The 22413-nt window shown below is 44.3% G+C and overlaps 2 protein-coding genes across 2 annotated transcripts; both read right to left on the bottom strand.

Moving 5' to 3' along the window:
* Positions 1-1651: 1651 nt before the first annotated feature.
* On the bottom strand, positions 1652-2224 carry LOC109742274 (protein FAR1-RELATED SEQUENCE 5-like). The gene has a single exon (XM_020301364.1). It carries the CDS (start codon positions 2222-2224, stop codon positions 1652-1654), a length of 573 nt encoding a protein of 190 aa, XP_020156953.1.
* A 168-nt stretch (positions 2225-2392) lies between these two features.
* On the bottom strand, positions 2393-3262 carry LOC109742273 (protein FAR1-RELATED SEQUENCE 5-like). The gene has a single exon (XM_020301363.1). It carries the CDS (start codon positions 3260-3262, stop codon positions 2393-2395), a length of 870 nt encoding a protein of 289 aa, XP_020156952.1.
* Between the last annotated feature and the right edge of the window lie 19151 nt (positions 3263-22413).

Raw genomic sequence — 22413 nt, 5'->3', positions numbered from 1 at the left:
GTTACCTTGCATTTTTTGCACGCGATCGTTTCAACTAGTTTTTCATAGTATGCACACAATACAATATATGTGTAATAAAATGCGTTGACTGAAAACGGAAATCTACATGATGGCAGATTTAGTATAAATAACATGGTAGATTCAGTAGAAATAACATGGCAGATTCAGTAGAAATAACATGGCAGATTCAGTAGAAATAAGATGGCAGATTCAGTAGAAATAACATGGCAGATTCAGTACCACACACGGGGCAATTGTAGTCATTCATTCATGGCATTTTCTTTCAAATTCTGATGCCCATCAAGAGTCATTCTCCCATTTTTTAAAATTTAGACCATCTACCTTACAAAAAATGTCACCAACAACCAAGTTACAGTCCTCCAATGTTGCTTACGGATTGCCCGTCCCTTTCTTTGTTTTCTTGTGTTTTGCTTGAATCTCCAACCCCGACTTGTATCTCACCTCTTTTGGACGCCCTTTTGTGATGGAACGGGGCGGGTTCCTAACCTGGGTTTGTGTGCTTGCTGTTCTAGACCCTACCTCCGAGTTTTCAGATGATGGCCCCGTGGACGAAGGCACACTTGAGGTGCGGGGGAACCTGTGTAAGGCTTCTTTAGCTTTCCTCTTTTTGATCTCATCAAGCTCTCTTTTCAGGGCCTTCCTGTGTTTTTTTGCCACCCTCGCTGTCTCATCACTCTTGCATGCTTCATCTATTAGTTCAGCATAGTTCTTGGTCAACACAACGTGCCTCACGGCTTCCATGGTTGCCTCTGGTCTCTCATCATGCACAGCCAAAACTGCATTTGATGTTTGTGGCTCCAACGTGTCGTCAGCGTCCCAAGTCCATCGCCACCGTATGAAATGGCGGGGCATTCGCATGACCGCGTTCATGCCCATTACTTTTAGTATGTGACAACACACATTCCTGTCCCGTTCGAATTTGCAGCATTGGCAGTAGTATTCGCCTTCGTTTATCGAGGCCTTCACAAAGTAGTTCCTTCCTTTGTCTGGGTCTTCAGGTTCTGAATCCGACATGCCCAAGAGAGAACACACCTTGAACGTATGTTCGTCCACCTGGTAAGCCGTGTACGTGCTGGCACACTTTATTTCTTCCTGAAATTTGCATGTTTTTTGTGGTTTGTTAAACTCTTATATGATGTTTGTAGCACCTTATGTTGATGTAGGCCGTAACGTAGCAAAGGCATCTAAAATGAATGATGGCATGGAAATCCTGATTTTTCCCCACATCTGTTCTTGTGTTGTTTGTTTCCATATGGCAATTGTATGATATTTTCACATGGCAAATGCATAACATTTTAATTGGCAAGTGCATTTCATTTAACATGACAAATGCAGTTCATAAAACATGGCAAATGCAGTTTCGGGTCACATGTCAACTACATATCATTTTCACATGGCAACTACAGTTTATTAAACATGGCAACTACAGTCCATTAAACATGGCAACTACAGTTCAACCCACGTGGCAACTATAGTTGATTTCACATGGCAACTACATATCATGATTACACTGTACTCAATGGCTACTTTTCAATATATCAGCAATTCAAAAAAGCTGGCAACTGCATTGCATTATATATGGCACCTACTACCTTCATACTTGTGCAAATAAGACGGTAACACAGTTGACTTACTTGTTAAAAATCTTGTTGGTATATGTCTTGCTCATCTGCCTCTCCATTGGTAAATATGTTAGCATTTTAGGCTGCTTGAGCGCGGTGTTTGCTTCTTGCTGTAGCTCAGATCCCAGTATTTTCTGTTGCAAAGCTGTGTATTGCTTGGCAAACTGCAACAATGAGTTGCTAGGGCTCACGTACCACTTCAGAACAGCATTGAACCCCTCGCTGCACTGCGTAGTCTGCAGAAATGGGAAGAAGCACTGCATGCAGTAGGCCGGCACCCAGTACATTCGCTTCTCCCACAGGCTAGCAAGCATCTCGTTGTCTTGGACTTGATATGTTTCAATCATAGCTGTCCAGCTCCGTTCAAACTCCTCCACCGTCAAGCTGTGGTCCACACACAACTCGAATGCCTTGTGCAGCTCTGGACGGTCAGCAAAGAACGGTCCTAGCATCTCCTCAGCCTTCTTTATAATATGCCACTTGCAGTGCCTGTGCACTGCCAACGGAAAGACCTCCTCTATGCCTGCACGCATGCTAAAATCCTGGTCTGTTATTATGTTCATCGGAGCAAGTCCACCCATGCACTCCAAGAAGGTTTTGAACAGCCAAGTGTACCCATCCGTATCTTCGTTCCGAACGAGCCCGCAACCAAACTGCAATGACTGATTGTGGTTATTTATTCCTATGAATGGAGCGCAGGGCATCTTGTACATATTAGTGAGATATGTCGCGTCGAACGAAATGCAATCTCAGAAATGTTTGTAGTCTCTTCTTGCATCACCATCCACCCAATACATGTTCGTGACACGGTCCTCATCGTCCAATCTTATCTCGTAGAAGAAATCAGGATCTGCTTTTGCTTTCTCGTCGAAGTAGGCTATCGTGTCTTCTATGTCAGCCAACCTACTCTCTCTACGGTACTTTGCCTTTAGGTTTGTGACGTCTGCTGGTATGTAGGGCATGCTACTCAGAGTTCCATTTTTGCTGTGGATCATGGATAGTATCTGGACCATTCTTGATGGACCGACATTACAATCATGTAGCAGCTTTATGAATTTCTTCTCGAGGGGGCTGAATCCTCTGTGGGCGCTCAGAAATTTTACCAGGTCAAACTTCTTTATGAGTTCGTGGTTGTGCTCGTCAAAATATTCAGTGACCACCCACCGTGCTCCATCTACGTTTAGCTTACACCGGACAAGGCATTCCGTCTTGACAATGATACCTCTCTTTCGTTCCGGCACGACAGGCGCAACACCTTTACCCTTCTTGTTCCTTCGTGCCTTGTAGCACCTCATCTCACCTCTGCTGTACTCATTAGTTTTTTTAATTTTCCTATGGTATTTGGTGTTCACCGCAAACCCATGGAACATTGCATATCTCTGGTAGAATTCCTTGGCATCTTCAAACGAATCAAATCTCTGCCCAACATATGGTGGCTGAGGTACCATGATTTCTGATTGCCCATCTTCTTCATCCCCTTGTGCTTCGTCATCAGTTTCATCATTCACTTCAGTATCGGCGGCTGTTTCATCTGCTTGAGTGTTGCTTGTGCTGCTGTGCAAAGGTGTGCTTTGTCGGCATTGCTGGAACGACTGCCATTTCCGACAGTAATTCTGCATTGTTTGTGGCAGGATTGTTGACTGGCTGGTGGAACGCTTCTTCCGTGTGTGATGTCCCCGCGCCGCTGTTGATTGTAGTTGAAGGTCCTGCAATAAAAAAACAGGTACGTGTGTAAGCATTGCTTGAATGGCATGTTTATCGTAACGGAATACAACAACTGCATGTGATTTGGCATGACATCATTCATACAACAAGTCGTGGCATCTGCATATGGCCATGCATGGCAACTATAGTTTTTCAGCCATGGCAGCTATAGTCCAACAAACATGGCAACCAACATCTTTTAGCATCAAAACTTGGATTCTAGGTACGAGATCACTAGGCAAATGGAATCAATCATGAATGTTGCACACAGTCATACAACAATTGACAAATCCTGAAGACAATAGATGACTTTTTACACGCGTCCACTTGGTAGCATTTTTGGTTGTTTTTTCCACCACCACTGTGACAAATCCACTTTTCCCGCCTTGCTTTTTCCACAAAAGCAAATGCACTACTGTTTTTCTGGTTCACATTTTTTTACCTTGTTGTGCCGCATGTGCCGATCGTATATGGTTTGTCATTCCAATTTGATGTGCTCTACCTGCAATAGCGTTGGCCTGCAACTGTGAAGCTTGCCATGAGATGTTTGTCGATGTGGTTCCACCATAACAACCTGTGATCATTTTAGCAGTTGGTCAATGCATGGCAACTGTAGTTTGTACAACATGGCACATGTAGTGGTCCAACCATGCCACACATATTTGTTCACACTTGTCATCCACAGTTGTTTAGACATTGCAATCACATTTGATTACACATGGCAACTGCAGTTGTCCAGGCATGGCAACTGCAGCTGTCAAGTCACCATGAAAACCCCAATGTCACCTATGTTCCTTCTCCTAATTCACTGTCCACAACTTCACTTCATAGACTCACCTGTGTACGACGTTGATGGCAGGTACATGGTTGCCGCCTAATGCCACGTGCTGCATGAAGGTCCTACATTTTTCCATAGAACTCGCAAGTCTTTGCCATCCTTGCAAGTTTAATTTCATGGCCACACCAGTATGTTTCTTTTTCGTATGCGTTACCTTGATTTGCCACATTAGCTACTTGAAGTTGGTCGCCCGTACATTTGTCAGCGTTAGCGCCCTGTGCTTGAACTTGCCATGGTATCCCTGTGTGTGTGGTTGGGTCATAGAACTTGCGAAAAATGACATTGTAGGACATAAGTAGAATGCCACCTTCCTCGTCACAAACATGGCAACTGTTCCTCTTTTTAATCATGCATCGTACCGATGCTCGCGTACTGCTCTAGTAGTGGCAGCAACGACCCTGCAGAAATGAGTTGATTGTACTCTGCTGCATCCCAAGGGGGTGTTTCCGGCCTTTGAGAAAACCAAGGATTAGTGTCGTCTTCATGATTCATTTTTCCGCTTTTTCTGCCACTGTGTTTTCAGTCACTGCATGAACAAGAAAGCATCAATATCCGCAAAATGCATTCTTGCTGTTTGCACATACAAGATAACACGACAATCTTATCACATTTCTTGCATAGACAACCAACACATCATGGCAAGTAGGACATGCACATTCATTCTCTTTTCTAAAATCTGGATGCCGGCTATCATTTTGAACCGATGGCAACAACCAAGATAATATGATGGCAAGCGACAACATAACATGGTGGCAGCTAACGACAAAGATAGGTGGCAACTAACATCAGATATAGGTGGCAATTAATTTTCTCCCTCCCTAGGCACCACCCAAATTCCTCCTTTCTTCCCCTAATTTTAGTGAATTCTACACATCCTTCTAATCAACTACTCGCAACAACCCAACCCATAATCTTAGTTCAAATCTAGGATAGAACATGGCAGATCTGGCGTATGTCGGTGGGCAGAGGGGAATACACACAATCCATGGTGTGTTTGCCATGACAGTGTGGATCTAGTCGCCATCTTCATGGGCAACCTGGAATTTCAATTTTCTGGATAGAAGAAGGACATGAAACAGGAGGAGATCGGAGATCCACCTATTAGCTCGTCGTCGCTGGGGGGCGGGGTGGGGGGTGGCGGTGGGGAGGCGCTAGAGATCTGGTCTGGTCGCCATGGAAACTATAGAAGGAAGACGATGGAGGTTTGGGATTGAGAGGTAGGAGACGACGGTGCAGGTCGCACTGGGGTTCGAAAGCAGGCCGGGACGACAGGCGCGTTGGGTCGTGCGGGCAGCGTGGTCGATCGCCCGGACGAGTGGGCGATTGTGCCACACACCAGACGTGCGGGCTGTGGCTACGTGCACCCAGACGCCGTCGTGCGGGTGGGTTTGTCTCCGTGCCACACAGGGCGTGCGGCACAACCCCCTATATGCCACACGTGTGGCAGTTATCAGCGTCCTTTTTTGTAGATCCATTTATTTAAAACATTTTATCTCCTAAACCGTGCGTCCAAATCTCGAACCGCTTTCACCGCTGGATTCCTCGCGTCGAGATCTTCAAAACTAGATCCCATGTTAATAGGTTTTGGCAAAAAAAATCACGAAAAAACCGAACCGGGAACACGGGTTTTTCCCTTTCCGAAAGAGGCACACCCGTGCCTCTCACGAAATCACAACCGTGCCTCTCGCGGAAGAAAAAAAAAGATAAAACGTGTTTTGTTTTTCGTTTCTGAGGAGGTACGGTCGTGACTCTCGCGAAAGCACAACCGTGCCTCTCACGGAAGCAAAACCGTGACTCTCGCGAAAGAAAAAAACAGAAAACACGTTTTTCCATTTCTGAGAGGCACGGCCGTGACTCGCGAAAGCACAACCATGCCTCTCGCGGAAGCAAAACCGTGACTCTCGCGAAAGAAAAAAAACAGAAAACGTGTTTTTGCCGTTTCCGAGAGGCATGGCCGTGACTCTCGCGAAAACACAATTGTGCCTCTCGCGGAAGCAAAAGCGTGACTCTCGCGAAAGGAAAAAAAACAAAAAACGCGTTTTTTTCATTTTCGAGAGGCACGGCCGTGACTCCCGCGAAAACAAATTGTGCCTCTCGCAGAAGCAAAACCGTGACTCTCGCGAAAGAAAAAATGCATTTTTTCGCAAAAAAAATTCGATTTTTTTGTCGAAAAGCTAAGGAAGACAGGTGGAAAACCAAAACATTGAAAAAACCCGGAAAAAACCCCGCTAAAAAGGCTGAAAACGCATGCGGAAAAATAAAAAAATAAAATCCGGAGGGAGCGCCCAGAGCGCGACACGTGGCGAATGGCTGAGAGCGCGCCAAGTGGCTCTGATCGTTGCGAGGCTCCCGAAGGAGCGCTCGTTAACTAGTTGCTCTCACGATTTCGAACGCTCAATTGGCCATCCGATCGTCATATTTGGGAATGGTTCACGCAGGAGTGAAGGCCCGCACGGCCTCCTTCACATCGTACCTGTAGCAGCACATTTTCGTCACCGACCAACCCTTACTGTCGTCTGCAACTCTTCCTTATCCTCTGCCTCGCTGTATCCCGGCTCCCGCCCTCATTAAAAATCTTATCTCTGTTCGCTAATTTACTTGCGACAATCTAGTTTCGGCTGAATTCGACCCTTTTGGTTTATCTGTGAAGGATTACCTGACCAAGGCCGAGATCGCTCGCTTCAATAGCTTCGGTGATCTTTATTCTCTTAATGGAGTTCCTGCTGCCACCCCTCCAACATCCATGCTGGCCTCCGTCGATCTCTGGCATCGTCGCTTGGGCCATCCCAACCCCGCTGTCTTAGCTTCTATGCTTAGTGAATTTACCATACCATGTAATAGGGACTCTCATAATTCTGTGTTTTGTGAGTCTTGTCAATTAGGCAAACATGTGCGTCTTCCCTTTAGTTCCTCTAGTTCTTGTAGCACTTATCCCTTTGAATTAATACATTGTGATTTATGGACCTCTCCCATTGCAAGTGTTTCAGGTTTTAAATACTACCTTGTTATCCTAGATGATTTCACCCACTTTGTCTGGACTTTTCCTCTACGCAACAAATCCGAGGTCCATTCTTTTTTCCTTAATTTTCAACGCTATGTGTCTGTTCACTTCTTCCTCCCAATTCGCTTTATCCAATGTGACAATGGTCGCGAGTTTGATAACATTAAAAATCGTACTTTCTTCTTACAACATGGCATCCTGCTTAGGTTCTCATGTCCCTACACCTCCCCTCAAAATGGTAAAGCAGAACGCTCTCTTCGCACCCTCAATGATATAGTTCGCACTCTCCTCATTCAATCATCTATGCCTCCCAAGTTTTGGGCTGAAGCCCTACACATGTCCACCTTCCTTCTAAATATTCGACCTTCTAAAACTAAACCCAACACTACTCCCTATTATTCCCTCTTTCTTTCCCACCCCGACTACTCCGCGGTTCGTGTTTTCGGCTGTCTCTGTTTTCCCAATGCCTACGCCACTTCTGCAAATAAATTGTCACCACGCTCTATCCCATGTGCTTTTCTCGGCTTCTCTGACGAGCACAAAGGCTATCGCTGTCTCGACCTTCACACCGGACACGTTCATGTCTCTCGTCATGTCACGTTTGCTGAGCACATTTTTCCTTTCTCACAACGCACTACTACACCATCCAACACCCCTAGCTCCGCAAACACCCCCTCTCCCCGTCCTTTCCAACTATATACTCCCCTACGTGCCGAACACAACTTATCACCACCACCATTAACACCCACCATAGCCAATCCCAACCATACACTCACCCCACCCGAAACATCCCCAACACCCCCGACCCCTGCTCCCTCCCCAACACCCCCGGCCCCTACTCCAACTCCACCACCCAGCCCTACTCCTTCGTCCGACTCTTCCGCCGTGCCAGACTCACCAGTACCCACCTTACCCCCTCGTGCTATTCCTACAGCAGCCCCGATTAATGATCATCGCATGCGTACTAGGGCCAAATCAGGATTTCATCAACCCCAAGACCGCCTAAACCTTCATACCTCCGTATCTCTCACTTCTCTTCCAAAGAATTACAAAACTGCTCTACTTGATCCCAATTGGGCCGTTGCCATGCAAGAAGAATATAATGCTTTACTTCAAAACAACACCTGGCAACTTGTTCCTCGTCCTCCCAATACAAATATTGTTTCTGGCAAATGGATTTTTCGCCAAAAGTTCCACTCCGATGGGAGCCTCTCACGATATAAAGCCAGGTGGGTTTGTCGTGGCTTTTCTCAGCAACAAGGAATTGATTACGAAGAAACCTTCTCTCCTGTTGTTAAACCTAGCACCATTCGCACCGTTCTTAGTGTTGCTGTCTCCTCTTCATGGCCCATTCACCAACTTGATGTTAAAAATGCTTTCCTCCATGGTTCCCTTCAAGAAACTGTCTACTGCCAGCAACCTCTGGGTTTTGAAAATCCATCCTTTCCAACTCATGTATGTCTTCTTCAGAAATCTCTCTACGGTCTTAAACAGGCCCCACGAGCTTGGTTTCAACGCTTCTCCTCCTTCATTCAAACAATAGGCTTCACTCCATCTCTCTCCGACACCTCTCTTTTTGTGTATCATCAAACTTCTGACACTGCCTATTTACTTCTCTATGTAGATGATATCATTCTTACCGCCTCCTCTCAAAAGTTCTTAGATCATATTGTCTCTCTTCCTAGATCTGAATTTTCTATGACTGACCTAGGACTCCTTCATCATTTCTTAGGCATTGCTGTTGTTCGAGATTCCTCCAGCCTTTTTCTTTCCCAACGCCAGTATATTCTTGATCTTCTTAATCATGCTGGTATGCTTGACTGTCAATCATCTCGCACTCCTGTCGATACTAGTTTTAAACTTTCGGCTACCGGTGAACCCTTTTCCGATCCTACTCTCTATCGTAGCCTAACAGGTGCTCTCCAATATCTCACCATTACTCGTCCTGAAATCTCTTTTGCTATTCAACAAGCATGTCTCTATATGCATGATCCCCGGGTTCCTCACTATAATCATGTTAAACGCATTCTTCGGTATTTAAAAGGAACTCTCAATCATGGTCTCCACCTCAATAATTCTTCTCCAAACTCGCTTACCGCATACTCTGATGCAGACTGGGCTGGTTGTCCTGACACTCGAAGGTCCACTTCCGGTTTTTGTGTTTTTCTTGGTAACAATTTGATTTCTTGGTCTTCGAAAAGACAGGTTACAGTCTCACGTTCGTCGGCCGAGGCTGAGTATCGCGCTGTGGCACATGCCGTTGCAGATACAATCTGGATTCGGCAGTTACTCTCCGAGCTACACAGGCCTATTGAGCAGGCCACTATTGTCTACTGTGACAACATATCAGCAGTCTACATGACCAGCAATCCAGTTCAACACCGACGCACAAAGCATATTGAGATTGATATTCATTTTGTTCGTGAAAAGGTTGCTCTTGGTCAGGTTCGGGTGCTTCATGTTCCCTCTACGGCTCAGTTTGCTGACATTTTCACCAAGGCACTGCCTACTAAGCCGTTTCAAGATATCTGTTTCAGTCTCAACGTCGTCGAGCCTGCCGTTGATACTGCGGGGGGATGTTAGAGTAGTCATTATGGTATACGACTTCTAGTCCAAGTCAGTTTTGTACCCCTACCCCAAGTCGGTTTGTACCCTCTTATATACTCTTGTATGCCGCACCAAACCATCAACAAGCAACAGTTTTATTCAGCTTTCAGTCCTCTCCATCAAAGTTGTACTGAAGCTGCAATCGATCTACAATATAATCCACGATTCAGTCTACCCTCTTGCAGATCCCCTTCGTCTCCAATGTTTTAATCTCCTCAGCCTCAAATTCTTGGCTGCACTGCAATTCAGCTTCTTTTCTTGGGTCGGACAACTCACATGATTGTTGTTGCAGCGCAGGAGCAACTGTTTTGATGGCTTCTGTCAGTGGGAAACTGCGGCTGAGTCCTCCCATCTACCCACTTGCCATCCTCCAATCTGTGCAGTGCTACGTATCACATATTCACATAAGGGAAGAGAGGATGCTCAGAGACCAGCGATTGTGATCTGGCCGACAGTAGCATCTCCCGACATTGAGCAGCGACATAATTGCAATTTCATGAGTACCCCCACTTAACATTTAAGCATCCAGTTTATATGGTTGCCCCTTATTATCATATTTCAAATTTCATATCTTTATCAGTACTCATTTAACAAATTCAAATTACATGGTAGGCTTCTCATATGTTTGCATATGAACAGAAATAGCCATCTCTTTGCTGGAGTTTGATACAGGTGGAGTGCACTCTACAAGTTAGTAGCATGGTCGCTCTATCTAGCCATCTGTGTATTGAACAATAGTGTGATTTGTATTTCTAGAAGTATTATAGATGATTTGTATGTTTGCAACCTTGCTCTCGGTCGCTGTTGGCTCATTGTTCTTGCAGATTTTCCATTTTCTCTACTATACGAGGAATGAAAATACAATACATAATTCATATCTCTGGGTTATGTATTTCACTAGTGGCTATTCTCCCAACGAATAGTCAGATTGTTCTTTGCACGGAACTTAACTATTTTTCAAGCCTTTCCCTCTGTCTTACTAACTTTTTATGTAGGCAAACCAAAAAGTAGTTGTGAAAAATGGTGGTGAACATTGTATGTAATTTCAGTTCAATTTAGTGTGAACAACCACTCATGAGGAAAAACATAAACAACAAATCTGATGGATTTGTAATAGCAATGATATTTTGAATAAATGCATTGATATTTTAATATGGAAACGAGAAATAGCTAGCCCGTGGTGTTGAAAGGGCTGATGGACCGTTGAGGCACACATACTCCACATCTAGGTGACTAATATTTATATTTAATAATTTTTACAACTATACAATAATACAATAAATCATATTTATCATTAGTGTTATTTATTATATTAGCATCAAACATTCACGTTCCTTACAAACAAATCCCACTATAATATGTTGCAAAACATTCCCGCAACAACGTGCGGGGTATCATCTAGTATGCATAAGGCCCCTCCCAATGCTCCGCCTTGTACAGGTGCTAACGCTGCCATGTAGGCAAAAAATCTGACGTGGCAAGGTAATTAAGAGGAGAGAGATGAGTGGGGTGACCCCAGGAAGAAACAATGCCAAGCGCGAAAACCTAGGCAAAACACTTAAATGAAATAAGCCCACCAATGCATGAAGAGAACTTTAGTTGCAAAATCATTAAATGAAGGATGCTTAGCACCAACAAGTTAAGCACCTATGCATTGGGGGCTTTTAGTTGCTAAAGTTTTTAATGTGCTTAACACCTCATGTAAGCACCAATGCATTGGAGGTAGCCTAAGAGGTTCATCCTCACTAACCTATTTATCTAAACATGTAAGCTATCCACGTCATCAACCATGTCATCTCAGAAAAAATGTTCCCACGTCATGAAGGAAATAATTGTTCACTTTCTGCATTTGCTAGACGCCTACGGCCGCGATCATCTCCACCCACACTCGAACCATGTGAGCTGGTATTAATGCTCAATTGGCCATTGTTGTTATGTGTGCTCAGCACAATCTTCTCAACTTCCCATCGCATATTTTCTTTTCTCCCCTCAGGCCGCTACATATCTTCCACGCAAGCGGCAACCTATCGATCCCGCCTTTAGAAATCCTATCCCCTGTACTGTACGACGTGGCAGCTAGGATCCCGTCTCTGCGCGAGGTGCTCCTCTAGTACGACTGTCGATCTGGCTTGCCTCCAGGATTCTCTGGGACTACGTTCCCCTTAACCAGTGTGGTGCCTGCATCGAGATGGTGGTGCCCTGATCCACTGCAGCTGCCTGATCGCAACACCAGGCCACCGGACACATCTAAGCGCCATGGACAGATGTTTCTACTACAAACTCGAGCTAAGTTGTGGATTTTCCCCTTTTGATTGTTTTGAGATAATTAAGTGTTCCAAATGTAGAGAGTTCTTCGTGAGTACTCCCTCTCTCTCAGTTTACAGGGCATGCGTGTACCCCTAGGTCGTCAATTTGACCAACCTAATACAAGTCATATATTACAAAAAATATACCAATATAAACTTCAGATGTCCTAATTTCAAACGGTATAATTTTTGTGTTATATAATTTATATTAGGGTGATAAAATTGGCAACCTAGGTATACGTGCAGGACTTGTAAACTGAAACGGAGGGAGTAATCAAGATTGGGTCATCAATGTTGCAATTTCTCTTTTGATTCCTATAATCTCTTTATTCCTCTTCGCCATAGCGTCTGCATCCATCATCTTTCCTTTTTGTTATTTTTTGGGATGACTCCGTGCACCTGTATCTCTTGATTTTGTAGCAGGCCGCACACCATCAGAAACCTGTCAATTCCTACTACTACTGGACGGAGGTACGCAATGATGTTTCATCCTGTGTTTGATCTTTCAAGCCCATATTGTTGCATTCTAATCCCCCCTCTTCTCTTACTGTTGTGCATCGAGGTAGTTCCATATACCTTCCTCTTTATCGGTATTCAACATTCTAACCGCTGGTAATCCTGCAGTGATGCTCAGATCTGGTGATGCTAGCTTATTGCCACAATTTTACTCTAGATTTCTTATGGTTAATGTTGTCACTCTTTGTGGTTACCATCTATACTACAATATGCATGGTCTGGCAATAAAATTGTTTGTCTTTTTATTCCTGCAGGTATACAGTGCATTCTAGGCATTCCCTTATATTTTACCCAAATTAATATGACCTCACTGACGACCGTCAACCTTCTCTACTCTTGAATCAGTATCTCACATACAAATGACTGATGAATATTTTCTCTACTCTTGAATCCGACTAATATTAATATTGCAGAACTTCCTTCACTTTCAGGTTTGATACTTCAACTTCTCGTGCATGTACTTCGTATAAATGTTTAATACTGCAAAACTTCCATCACTTTTAGTCTCCGTGCCGCCTATGAGCTCCTCAACCTGCACATTGACCGGGAGTAAAGGATGGCAGAGACTAGATAAAGGAAATGGAGATATCAACTTTGTATAAGGCAACAGGGTCAGGTAGATATGCAGTCGACAAGGCGTTTGTTTTGTCAGGGGAGGAGAGCTGCTGTGTCACATGCGAACCACACCATGTTTTGCTGCCATGAAGAGAGCACTCCAGATCCAAAAACATAGTTTCAACTTGCAGATTTGTCGTTGACTAACCAATTTGTCTAGCAGGTGGTGTCAATCATATTATTGTACCCCTTGAGATAGGCAATGCCTACCATCCAGTGAATGTAACTCATACTCCTCTGCTTTATTAGCTGGATGCATTTTTTCATGCATTGTTAAAGAAGCCCCCTAAAGAAATTACCTTACAAAATGGTCAAATCTTCTCTAACGGTATGCATCAATGATCTTCTCTATCATTAAACAAACCTTCTATTTGTAATCTCTGATGTGTGTTGAATGTATCTCTGGGTAATCAAAATATTTTGATGATTGCACGTTCCTTTTTTCTGTATTCGGCGTTTGAGTCTCAATCATTCTGATGTTTTATTGTCATAAGTTACTTCAACATATTTGCACCCCGAGAGTGTTGACAAGTATAGGCATGTGAACACTCAAAGGAAGATGATAAAATAATAGTATTTGATGGAATCATCTAGCAGTTCCTAATTATGGTTGTGCTCTCAACTCTCAAGTGCTATTTTCCCAATATATAGATGTAAGAACATCTTTTGCTTGAGTGGTCGTAACAGATTGTTATTCTTTTAGTGCTTCAGTGCTACACCTAATAGTCTAATTATGTCTAGCTTTGCAGAATTCATAAGATTCACTTTGCTAATATCTCTTCATTGTCATAGTTGTTTCATACAACGTACATGCCATTCTTTTCGGAACAAGTTATCCTGACTTTCGAAGCCATAATTTTTAAAATATTAATTGGAACATAATAGAGGAATGCATATAATATGCTTATGGAATGCTTCGTTCAGTTATTGAACGAATATTCATCACTATGATAAGTTTAAGAGCTTTCTCCCTTGCATGGCATTGTATTATGAAGTCAAATTGGCTCACTACTTTATATTTCATTTTGAATCTTACTTTTCTCCCTAATTGTTGCATAATATTTTCCTTTACTAAATGTAGTAGACGTTGAATAAATTTGCAGAATCATGGTACAACCTGAACTGTTATGTTTCTGTTCTTGCCATCATGCACATCTTCTTGCACACTATTCTTTTTCTACTTTTTAGGTGCCAACACTCTCCTCCCTGTTAATGCAGATGACCGATTGATATTGTCGCCGGATGAATATAATTGTGATATTATGCAAGTGACTAAGAAGAAGCATCACCACCTCCCAAGGAAATTTCCAATGCCTGTTTGATTTTTAGTTCTTTTATTTGCTCTTTGTGTGTCAGATGTTTTGGTTGAGCGGATGATTGAGTAGTCACTGGGAGTGGAAACACCGACAAACATTGGTATAAAAAACGTAATCTTTCTATTCTAGCCAGTTGTGCATTGTTCAGTTTTATGAAATGGTTTTATTTAAGCTGGGATATTAATGGTTAATAAGTATGTTCAAATGATATATATTTCATTTGTCTAATATATCCAGTTTTTTCTTGCTACAATTCCCGCAGCTGCGGGGTGTCATCTAGTTCATCACAATTTCCCACTCGCCGCTACCCGTGTCGCCTTTGCTCAGGCTTCGTACCTGTGCATGCTAGACGGGGCTCCCCAGTCCTCTCCACATGGCGCCTCCTCCCCTGCCATGCCGCCGTGGTCTCCACTGGTGGCTTGCCGGCAACAACCTCTCCACACAATTAGGATGGGGATCGTGCACTTCTTTGGATCCATATGGTGACATCGACCAAGCGCAACAACCGTTACATATGGCTTTCGTCGATAGAACATGAAACACAAGTATAGGTGCATGAGCTGGCTGATCGATCTTGTCGGATGGCCAGAAGCAGCTGGATCATTTTCGATCTGCCTGTTGCCGGATGCACGAAACACCCACACACATGTACGGCTGTACGCAGGAGACGCAAGACGCTTTATGAAAAAAAACTCCATGGATCCACCTTCTTTTTGTCACTGATGCTACTTGCACGTCGTCTGTCATGGCCATGGCACCTCTCGACGTTGAGGTTCAAGGACGAGAAAATGATTGTGGCCACACACTGGTACGCGTCGGTGCTATACAAATGGTTTTAAACCCCTTTTCGCGACGGCATTTGGAACCGTCGCCTAGTGAGTGACGGCGATAGGGGGGTCCATCCCACACGACCCAGAAACCATCGGGGATATGCCCTCCTGGCACACACGCTCGGCAAAATGAGGTCGTGTGCGACCGACGAGCGCTCAAATACGGAAATATGTATAGTAGAGCTAAAAATACAATTATACATGCGAAATTGTTTCCGGTCGCAAGTACATCCCACACAGTCAGTCCCCGCTAAACGTTTCCGTTCGCATGTACATCCCACACAGTCGCTCCAAGGAAACCGTTTCCGTTCACAGGTACATCACACACAATTTTTCCCGTTAAATCGTTTGTGATAGCATTGCCATTGCACACGATATTAACAATTTAATCGTTTGCGTTATTGAATGCATCACACACGGTGCATAGAAGAAACTATGTGGCAAAGGCTGTCCATCACACACAGTTTTTATGTGGTAAATGTTTGCGCAAGGTGGCCTAACGCAAACAGTTTTCAAGAGGATGTCGTGTGCACAGTGGAGATTGATCGCACACGTAGTGGATCTTACAAACATTTCTGATCTCCACGTCTATCGCAGACATTTTACTTTTCGCAAACTGTGTGCAGTGTAATCCCTAATTTAAAAATCACATGTTTTGAATTTGAAAGTAGGCACACCACTTATTTCATATCCAACCATGTTTATTACAAATATAGGTTCAACCACGAATGCATAATTCGATGCACAGGTACATATACTGAAGAACTACAGAAGCACCAAGTAAAGAATGATGAACCACAGTTGTACTAAAGACTGTAAAGAGAGAGGCGAAAGACATTCTGGTTGCTGGAGAAGGTGAAGCAGAATGCCCATATTGTGCTCTCCTACATGCGTAATGCGTGCACGACTCTAGGCCAACCCCTTGTGATGGCTGCCCGTCCATCCTTCACTATCTTCATTACGACTTCTCGATGCTCATTGTAGTCTGGATGAAATACTTTAACCTTCATTGCGTGTACACCAATCATGTACTTTGTGAGGTAATCTTGAGTGAACTGCTTCGGGAACCACTGGGAACGAAAAAGATTCAGACATTGTTGTCTAACAACTCATTATGGGCAGTAAAAGAGAAGGCTGCAGAGTTTGTAGTTACCATCCTACAGCTCACTGTTGTGTTGGATAGAGCATAAACAAATAATTTGCTTGCCACCATTCGTATCTTTTTGCTAATAATCCTTATCAGTATCCTCACTTGATGCTTCTTCTTGAACATCTCATTGCCCCATACGCGAAAAGGGTTGATGCGTGGATCCTTGCCAAGGGCATATGTACCTACAAGCAACAAGTCAATATTAGAAGCTAACAAGTGTCCAGGCCTGGATCTATATGCACTACATTATGGAACGACGGGGGGGTATAAGCCGAGGGATGAAGCTAACCTCGCCGGAAAATGGTGGCCACTCCCATTATTGTCCTGCATAAGTAGTCGAAAGGCATGATAAGTACAACAACCTTAACATCAAACAAATATAGTAAAGGTAAACAACATCATCTCCAAATGATAGCTTGAATGTGTTGGTTTCAGCATGCTGTTAAAGCAGATATAAAATGGAAGGCAATGTTACCGACAGCAGGCTTAATAACCATCAAATATTGCAATTCAAACTGGTATTGTTGAAAATGAATAGAACGTAGGTAATGCTTAAACATCACACTGGATAAATGTGTAAAACTGACATAAAGGGCATGTGTTAACTACACCAGGAATAACTGGAACCAAATATAGCCGTTCAAACTGGTATTGATGTAGTCGAGCGGCACAGTTCCGACTTGCACATAATGAACAACACATTGTGAATTACTGAAATAAACAAGGCATAAATGACCAGTATAACAACCAAATATAGCCATTGAAAACTGGACAGAGTCTCACTGCAACCAACCTAACAAGCAAATACAGATAAATAGGGCATATGCTTGAAAATTGGACAAATGCTCACTTCAACCAATCCTAACAACCAAATACAGATAAACAAGGCATCTGCTTGATAACTGGACAAATGCTCACCACAACCAAACTAAGAACCAAATACATATAAACAAGGAATCTGCTCGATAACTGAAAAAATGCTCACTCCAACCAACCTAACAACCAAATACAGATAAACAAGGCATCTACTCACTATAAACAACCAAATATAGCCGTTCGTGAAACTGAAGTGGACAATTCATACTTAAACATCACATAGCCCTATTGAACAATACATTTTTGCATAACTGAAATAATTACACGACACAATTAAAGCGCCGCACGACAAATGCTACTACAACAAAGGGTATGGGTTGGCAAGCTAGAAAAGGTAAGATTTGCTGATAGAATGTTGCCTCACATTTCATGGACGGGATCCTTCCAGTTGGAAGAGCACAGACCCATGGTGTGCTCTCTGATGTCACAGATGGGCTATTTCACCTTGGAAGAACCTTCGTGTGTGCCCTCCTCGTGGTCGTGGTCGATGAGATCTGACTTGGCAATTGAGGATCCCAAGCCGCCATCGTAGAACGTGTCCTTCAAAAATGACAAAATAGGCTCGATGGCGTATAAAGCTCGCAAATCCTTGACCGCTTGGCGGAGGAGATCAGCGGCAGGGCTGTCAAAGATATCGACGGCGGTTGAACCAGAGGGGTTGGGGATGGACCACTTAACCTGTGACATGGCCCATATGAAGCCATCGCTGTGGACGAGCTTGATGTCGTAGCCAGCTTTCCCGAGATACAGTAATACGCTAGCCCCCTGACATGAAGCCTTCGGCATGGCAACGTAGTCAACGTCTTCACCGGCTTCCGCGACGATGTGTTGCTCCGGGATCGACAGGTCGGGGCGAATGGCGGCCACCTCGCCAATGTCTGCCGGAGAGTCCGTGATAAACCTCTTCTTGGCCGAACGCTCGTCGGGCTCCCCGGGATACGTGGTCGAGCTTAGGCCGCGACATTCTGGAGCAAGGGATGTGGATCTGGAGGGGAGGGACACCGCATGCCTCATCTAAAAACTCAGGGGAGTGGGGCGACAGTATGGGAATCGCTGGGTAACCTAAACTTTATTATCTAAGCTTGGAGGAACGGGCAGACCGGCAGGGGTTGATGGCGGCGCCGGCGGTGGGGAGGGGGTGGGTTGCGGACTGTGGAGGGGGGGTTGGTGTTTGAGGATACGCCGTGGCTACTGAAAATTTTAGTAATGGTGGGTGGAGATGGTGGTGGACGAGGGAGGGCGACGGTTCAAATGCCTCGGCTACTGCAATTTTACTATAAGGTCGGTGCTGGAGGAGTGTGGGCGACGGTTGAAGTACGACGGCTAGTAAAATTTGGGTAAAGGAATTGATGCGGGGTGGGAGTGCCCAAGATCGCGCACGGTCCAATAACAATATGCTTGTATGATAATAAGGAAAAGTGGCGCGGAACCGCCGATTTTTGCAACGCTCAAGGCGGGTAGTTTGTTTTTATATTTCTAGCTAGCTGGTCTACCGCACACGGTTCGTCCTAATTTCCAAATAAACTTACCCGCATTTAGCTTGCACAGGGTGTGGTTTTACAACGAATTTGCATCGCACACGGTTAAGCCAGTACCTCCAACCTTTGCTCGCGCTTGCGCGGTCGTGGTGATTTCAGCGCACTTGCATCGCACATGGTTGAGACAATACCTCCACCCCTTTGCTCGCGCTTGCGCGGTCGTGGTGATTTCAGCGCACTTGCATCGCACACGGTTGAGCCAGTACCTCCACCCCTTTGCTCGCGCTTGCGCGGTCGTGGTGATTTCAGCGCACTTGCATCGCACACAGTTGAGCCAGTACCTCCACCTTAATTTGCTCGCACTTGCGCGGTCGTGGTGATTTCAGTGCACTTGCATCGCACACAATTGAGCCAGCGCACTTCCATCGCACACGGTTAAGATATTATACCCGTGTCCATTGAGCGTCATCAGAGTCTTTGCAACAAAATATAACGTTAGAGATGGTCAGAAGACAGCCACACCAGCATGTGGCCCAAATATATATGAGTGAAAAGGGTGGTTTGTGATGTTCAAAATTCCAATGCACAACTTTGACCGTGTGGGCCCATGGTTGGGCACGTCGTCGAAGACTGATGAGAGGGGCCAGAAGTCAAGAACCACCTGGAAGTGGCCAAATATATGTAGGAATATCGGGGATGTTTAAAACTTTAAATACACAATGCATAACTTTGGTGGCACCTGCCTCGCAAACCCGAAAGCACCCTTGGATATATATATATATAAATATATATACATAATGACATAATGTCATACCTAGCTAGGATGCTTGGCCACCACCTCCCACTTCGTGTCCGTGGGGCGGATGCACGTAATGATCGATACTTTGGCCATACATGCATGTCGCCATGACCTACCATAAGACGGACCAATGAATCTATCGTTTGGTCAAACGATAGTTGTTGTTGTCGATAAACCGCTTGGGCCAATAGACTGAACCATCATAAAAATCACACGAGAGGGACCAGAAAACCAGCACCTCTTGCATGCGGCCCAAAATGATGTACGTTGGGAAGGGGTGATGTGTGTTTTCAATATAGAACAATGTACAATTTAGATGTGGTGCCTACCTCTCGATACAGACAACAACCATGAAGGCAAGGTAGTTAAGGACGAGATACGCAGGGTTTGATGTAGGTCGAACCTAGCAATCCGAGCATGTGGGAGGGAATCCTGACAACGCATGAGCTCGAGCTTTGGGTGAGCGACATTTGACGGTGACCGGCCCTAACACGAACTAGGAGGAATCCATTCATGGCCAACACATACCCCTCATTATCGGTTAAAGGGATGATATATATACACTCGGGGAGCCCACAGATATGCGTGTCGTCACAAAAAACCGCACAAGGGAGACGTGGTCGATCAGAAGACCCCGTATACACTGCATGCGGCCCAAAAATATGTATGGGTACGGTGGTGTGTGATGTGTTTAAATTCCAAATGCACAACTTCGATGGGCCACCAACTACATTACAAACCGAACACCGTACCCGACTCCAAGCCTGGTTCAATACGTACGATGTCAGCTTCCCAACTTCGAGGCGGCGGGGGGGGGGGGGGTCGTCCCACGCATGCGCTCAAACTTTATTTGGTGTAGCATGGGACACATCTATATATATCTATACATCTATACACCTATATAGCATGCGAATAACTTTGAAAGTTGGTCGTTGGATGAAGCCAATCCGACGGTACAGAGATGGCAAATCCGAGCACTACTGGCCGTTGGATATCATCTACATTCCACCAGATTCTGCCACATGTACAATCTAGAAGATTCCATGGTTGAACTTAAGCATAATGCACAAACCTCAAAACACAAGCACTTCTCCTTTGTTCTCTAGGATCTTCCATATCTTAATTGCCCAAACTTTTTTTTTTCTAAATGAATTGTCACTTTTTGTTTTTACCTTTACAATGCACAATTCCATGAATCTTAAAATAGACAAGTCCAGTCAATCATTCTTTAAATTTTTAGAGCAAAAAACAACCCATAAAAACATAGTCTACAAATTAGCAAAACAAGGATCCCAAGGTTTATATAATTGCCATGATAGGTCACTATAGAGATATAATATATCTCTATAATGACCGTGTCATGGCATTTAAATGAAGCTTGAGATATGCAACTTCCCACCGGGTCACCCATCCTTGGACTACTCCAGCCCGAGCACGCTTAACTTCTGCGTTCTATTCGACTAGGCTAGCAGATGGGAAGCTGGCCCTTGCTAATAAGAATTGCCTCCTTGCCATTAAGGCGTTACACGCTGGTCACCCTATGGGACCTACTCCCTCTTATCACACACAATTGTGCTTTTAGAAACTGTGTGGGATATTTTACATGGCCGGTGTGTTGCCGCTAGCCTTCAATGAGCACTGACACTGGTAGCGGGAAAACGATGGGAGAAGAGGCGGGAAACTGATGAGAGGAGTGGCGAGAAATGGTAGCCTGTTTTGAAAACCTACTAGAGAAGGAAGCGTGAGCTAGCACGACGCATGCGCACAGTGCTTACCCATGTAGTGCATGTGCTGTCGAAAGGGCTTGGGGTTGCAGTTCGATTTGGGAGCATCCAACGGTGCACACGTACGATTCGTGGGGTTTGGGTTCTGGCCAATCAGAACGCACGACTCAGATCACGCGCGCAGCAGGGGGGAAGAATATCATAGAGAAACCAACATTCGGTGGAAACCGGTGAAAACCACGAGAAAAAGATGTTTTGAAGTTTCAATCAAGTTGAAACACATTACGAGATGTGAGCTACAAAAAAGCCAAAATCAGTGTTGAATAGTGCCGAATAGTAATGTCACTATTCAGGGCTGAATTTGTCTTTTTCATAGCTCACATCTCGTAATGTTTTTCAACTTGAAATTTTGTGCCGCAATAAAACATCACCTTCTTAACATCCCACATTTTTCTTCTTTAGATTTTTATGAAACTTTAAAATATGGTTTCCACGAAGTTTTCATTGAACATCGGTTTTCGTGAGTGAACCGTGTGCTATTTGAAAACATTTCGTGAGAAGAATCTCGATTTTTAAGTCCCCGTAAATCCAAAACTAAGCCGAAAATCGTGAAACCTGGCATGGTGTCACGACATGGCACTTATATGTCGAGGAATTTTTTCGTCCATTGTGGCGCAAGTTTTATTACAAGCCTCTTACAAACCGGAGCTTCTCTCAAAGAAGCCTCGTGGTTCCGATAGGGAAACGTGTCCCCCTTGTGGGCGAAACGTAATCACTGCCTCTTTTCTCCTTGTATTTTCTTCTACGGACAACATGGAACATATGATATCCGTGCTGAAATTTAAATTTATTCATGGTTTGTTTGGCCTTTTTATACACTAATTGAGTTTCCTAGGCATTTAATGTCCATAATTCAAATCTGAACTTCAAATACATGCTCCAGTTCACCAAAATGGCTAGAAAATTTATACATGTGTCCTTGGGTGCATGTTTAGGTCCCATGCCAGGAA

This window comes from Aegilops tauschii, chromosome 4 (genome assembly GCF_002575655.3).
Source record: "Aegilops tauschii subsp. strangulata cultivar AL8/78 chromosome 4, Aet v6.0, whole genome shotgun sequence".
In the NCBI taxonomy this organism is placed as follows: domain Eukaryota; kingdom Viridiplantae; phylum Streptophyta; class Magnoliopsida; order Poales; family Poaceae; genus Aegilops; species Aegilops tauschii.
Note: the sequence above shows the minus strand (reverse complement) of the source record. Positions and strands in the feature narration are given on the sequence as shown.